The following is a 4933-nucleotide window of genomic DNA, read 5'->3' as shown; positions in this document are numbered from 1 at the left end:
ACATGGATCCCTCAATATTTCATACTAATCCAATACATATTATTTTAAGTAAAATATAAGTCAAAATATCACAAGGGTAAAATTACACTCTAACCCCTCTTTTCCATAAAAGGGCAGGACTTATTGACTATAAATGTACTATAAATTCTCCAAGCCTAAGGTTCACAATTTCTTTCTTTCTAACACTTTCAGCATACATATATTCAAAATCTCTCTCTGATATATCACTGTACTCTTTTTATAAAATTATAAATCAAGCATCGGAGAATTTTTGCATACATTAAAAGGAACCTTTTGTAGATATCAGTTATCAGTCACCTTAACTTACCAGACACCACCTGAGCTTTTCATATCAAGTTATCTACATTTTGATTAAGAAGAATGAATTTGATTGCTTGAAATAAAAAATTAATTGATTATCGAATACAACAATCTTATCTAAACATCTTCAATTTTAAGACTCATCACCTTCCGAGAGCTAACTCAAAGCACTAACTCCCTCCAAAACATCGCTAAATTCCTCCAGGGTAAGAAATCAGCGAAGGATGAGCACGAGAACCACATGAAAATTGAAGCTGGCGAGATGGATACCGTCTAGAAAGCCGCGACCAAGAGCGGTTAATATAGCTAATAGATTTTAATTTTTTGAATTGTTTAGGGAATGAAGAATCATGATCAAAATCAAGCGAACGCAGAATCCATTGCTGGATAATTTTGCTACCCATTTATATGCTTTTTTTTTTTCCTTTTCACCGTCAGTATCTATTCAAAATTTAAATGAAAATCGTACATGTAGCACGGACTTCCTGATTCATTCAAAAGACAAAGCAGCTCTAACGCAGCACCAGTAAAGCAATAAGCTTTCACTACACAGATGATATTCTCTAGCAGAATTATCCATGGACACTTAAGAAAGTTGCTCGGCGACCAGAACAATAAGCTGAGATAGACCTCACCGTCTCTAGAATGCATTGCAAGCATGAAAACTCTATTCAGTTTCGCACCTACAGTTTTGTAAGAAAACTCTATTCATAGGTTTATTTCTAGAAATCCACAGAGATCTCCAACATGATGTCCTGAAGAGATGGTAATCACTGAATAAAAGATGAATTCTTTACCCAAAATAACCAATTGAAATATAATTGGCCTGCAAGGAAATATGAAAAACCAGCAATAATCGTAGGCCATCCATATTACAACCCAACAAATATTCCTGCTAATTCATAGTTGACGGACAAAGAGACTAACACCAAGTGACAATAGTAAGGTACAGCAAGTGAGAAAATCTCAAAAACCTCTCTTAAAGTATAGCAATGACACAACAATGTGAGAAAATCATCCTCCTCCCATTCACTCATCAGAGTTCCGGTCGCATCATCACTGCACAACAAAAGAATTCAATGAATGTTCATAGATCTGCAAATCCAAATAAATGGTTCAGAGAATAGACAATTCACAATAGGTAAATGACCAACCTCAGCATCTTCACCCCCACCAGCTTTTGCAGAGGTTTCCATCTTCTGGTCTTCTGTAAAAATAAGAATTCAGCTAAGTCAACTGTCCACTAAAAACCTACAGTATACAAACATCTGTAATCATATGTGCACAACGGACAACTCATGCTGCGAAAGGTTCAGGTTAAAGAAGATGTCCACTAAAAACCACTGATTTCTTACAGAGAATCTGAAGCATTTTGTACCTGTGAACTCAAACAATCAAATGCATATAGATTTTAATTGGTCCATGGGCCATCACTTTTCAATTTTGCTCTGCTCATTTGATTTAGTAAGATACTACTAATAAACCCAAATGCTCCAAGTAAAAACAAGAAATCATGAATAGTCCTTGCAATGAATGCAGCATCTAAAGAATTCACAAACCTCATAATGAGACAATGTCAAGTATATCAATTTTTCCATTTATTTCTTTATTGTTATGGAGAAAGAGTCTAGTGAAAATGGGATTTCAATACATTTTAGATTGAGTCCAGTATTATACTTAATGGAGAGAACAGATCAACATTATTCTTCATAAAATAAAACGAAAACTTAAGCCTTTCAAACTTTCATGCATTGAATCGACAGATACCTCCATCCTCAGGAATATCAGAAGTCCACAGAGTGAGGTTGTCCCTCAACAGTTGCATAATCAAAGTGCTATCCTTGTAAGACTCTTCACTCAGGGTATCCAGCTCTGAAATAGCTTCATCAAATGATTGCTTCGCAAGATGGCAGGCCCTAAGAGACCCCAAAAATGCAATAAGAATTTATATGTATAAGCTTTTCCAATACACGAATAAAATTATAGTCTAGAGCTTTTCCCACATATAAGCAATCACATTCTGCATACCGTTCTGGTGAGTTCATAATCTCATAGTAGAACACAGAGAAATTAAGAGCCAAACCCAATCGAATGGGATGGGTGGGAGATAGATCTCTTGCTGCAGTTGATGTAGCAGTCTGCAAAAACCAACAAACACGCAGAACTAATGATATAGTCGACCTTATGTAGATGAATAAACTGATAAGGAAGAGGGGAAATTAAAGGAAAACAAGGGTAAAGGTGGCAGATTTAGTGAAAAAGAAGCACCATAGAAAATTGGCAGAAAATCAAATGGCCATAACTAAGGAATGCTCCCATGGGAAAAACACATGGAGAATATCTGTGCAGGTAAAGAGCCTTAGTAGATATCAAACAGGGCTCTGCCAATTTAACAACATCAAAACACAGCTGTACAATGTTTTATGCGAGTGAAAGCAATCCCTGATCAATTTAACAGTAAACAAAGACGTTACAGCAACCTAAATGCAAGTTTCAATACCATTCTCCTTCTAAGAAATAACTAAAGAGACACAAGAAAATATATGTCAAAGAAAGGATGTAAAGCCTGGGGTTTTCAAAAACAGGTTGCACAAGAAGAAAATTCACGTTTCAAGATAATCCAAACAGCAACAGTGCAAATGTCTGGGAGAGAAAAGAACCATCTGTGACTCAGTTTAGAGCAGATGAGTGCTTAAAATCAAGTAAAAGCTCTCAAACCCTGGAATTTAATCATGGCATCGAAGGAAAACAGAATAAAAAATAGGCATACATACCTCATATGCCTTAAGTGACTGATCAGCTGCCTCTTTCCTCTCATTACCACTCTTGAACTCTGCTAGATACCGGTAATAATCACCTTTCCTGCACCAAACCCAAATACCTTCATAAATTTCACATGACAATTTAAACCACATCATCAACATAAACAAATTAATAAAATCACAAACAAATCCACCCTTACATCTTATAGTAGAACACAGCGGATTCCCCAGGTATAGATGATGGAATGAGATGCTCATCAATCACAGTCATGATATCATTGCAAACGCCAGTTAACTCTGCCTCCACCTTCTTCCTATACTCTTTGATCCTCTTCACATTTGTTTCATTCCCTTTTGACTCCTCCTTCTGCTCAATTGATGACAAGATTCTCCATGATGCCCTCCTCGCACCAATCACATTCTTGTATCCCACAGAGAGCAAGTTTCTCTCCTCCACTGTTAATTCAACATCAAGTTTCGCCACTTTCTTCATGGCATCCACCATTTCTACACGCCATCACACAATAAACTATCAGTTTTCTAACAACTTTCAACAAAAGTATCAACATCATAAATTTGTTTCTTTTATTTTTTTGAATTTCCACTAGAAATTATTTTCGATGAACAGAAATAATTCCGTTTTTATTTTACTTTTCACCTATGTAATCACAAATAAACAAATTAATTAGTTGATAATTACTGAATCAGCAATTAATAAATTTCCTCTATTGTTATTATTTTTTTTTGAAAGATCCTAAATTTAAGCACAAAAACCTACATTAAAAGACACACTAATAGTGCAATTAAGAAGAAAAAAAATCACCATCAAAGTAGTTGCAAATGAAAGAAGAAATCAGTCAAAATAATTAAAATCCGTAACCTTAACTAAACGTGATTATCTTATAATCTCCCAAAAAAGAAGACAAATATATTTCAATAATTATTTTAAATCAAAAGTAATAAGTATTGAAATGTAAATTAAACCTGTTAATCAATCCATAAATCTACGATCGGTCATACGATTGAGTTCTATAATGAGCAAAAACATAACGTGAAAGCACAGATCTAGAGTGAGAGAGAGAGAGAACAAACACGCATATAAATATATCTAGAGGGAGAGACTGACCGTCGTAGCGTTCAGCTTGCTCGGCGAGCTTAGCGACGTAGACGAAGTTCTCGCGATCCTTTGATGAATCCATGGCTATCTCTGATCTATCTCTAGAAAATCACACACAAACAAACACACTCCGTTCCTCTCTTTCTCTCTCTAGAAAAAACAGCTAGCTATCAAAATGAGCCGAACGGAGAGAAAGAAAAAGGAGAGTGGAAAAAAGAGAGCCTGCTTTGTCTTTCTTTCCTTGGTGGGTTTTATTATTATTACTATTAGTGAGGAAAAGGTGTATACAGCCCCCTGAATATTATATACACTTTCATTTAGGCCTTCTATTTATTTATAATTTCAATTGGTGCCCTATTAGCTTTTTTATCATTCTAGAGGTCCTTCTTATTGCCATACTCATAATATAAGTGCCACCGTCTTGTGTTTTGCATAATTTAAAAAAAAAAAACTATTAATAAACCTGATTTTTATGCTAATATCATAATTAAAGAAATAAAAATTTGGATAATTTCTCAAGAAAAAAAAATATTAATATCATAAGCCTTCCATGAGGCAAACATTGCAATGATTAATTAGAAGAGGACCTAAGTGAGCATCTTTCGTTTATTTTATAGGTGACGTGGATTTTCCTGTACCGGTGAGGACATGCAAACTTGGAGTCAGCTTGTGGGGTCGGATATGATGGTTGAGTAGAAAGGGATGCGTGAGTGCCACGTCAGCATCTAAGCAT

The 4933-nt window shown here is 35.2% G+C and overlaps 1 protein-coding gene across 1 annotated transcript; it reads right to left on the bottom strand.

Annotated features, from left to right (window-relative positions):
- Positions 1–1095: 1095 nt before the first annotated feature.
- LOC118038314 (14-3-3-like protein D) lies at positions 1096–4424 on the bottom strand. The gene is made up of 7 exons (XM_035044637.2): positions 4210–4424; positions 3284–3590; positions 3096–3183; positions 2350–2459; positions 2089–2237; positions 1476–1528; positions 1096–1380 (listed from the first exon to the last, which is right to left on the bottom strand). Exons 1-7 carry the CDS (start codon positions 4280–4282, stop codon positions 1378–1380), a joined length of 783 nt encoding a protein of 260 aa, XP_034900528.1. The 5' UTR covers positions 4283–4424; the 3' UTR covers positions 1096–1377.
- Positions 4425–4933: the final 509 nt, after the last annotated feature.

This window comes from Populus alba, chromosome 11 (assembly GCF_005239225.2).
Source record: "Populus alba chromosome 11, ASM523922v2, whole genome shotgun sequence".
Lineage (NCBI taxonomy): Eukaryota > Viridiplantae > Streptophyta > Magnoliopsida > Malpighiales > Salicaceae > Populus > Populus alba.
The sequence above is the reverse complement of the archived record's forward strand: the minus strand, read 5'-3'. Positions and strand labels throughout refer to the sequence as shown.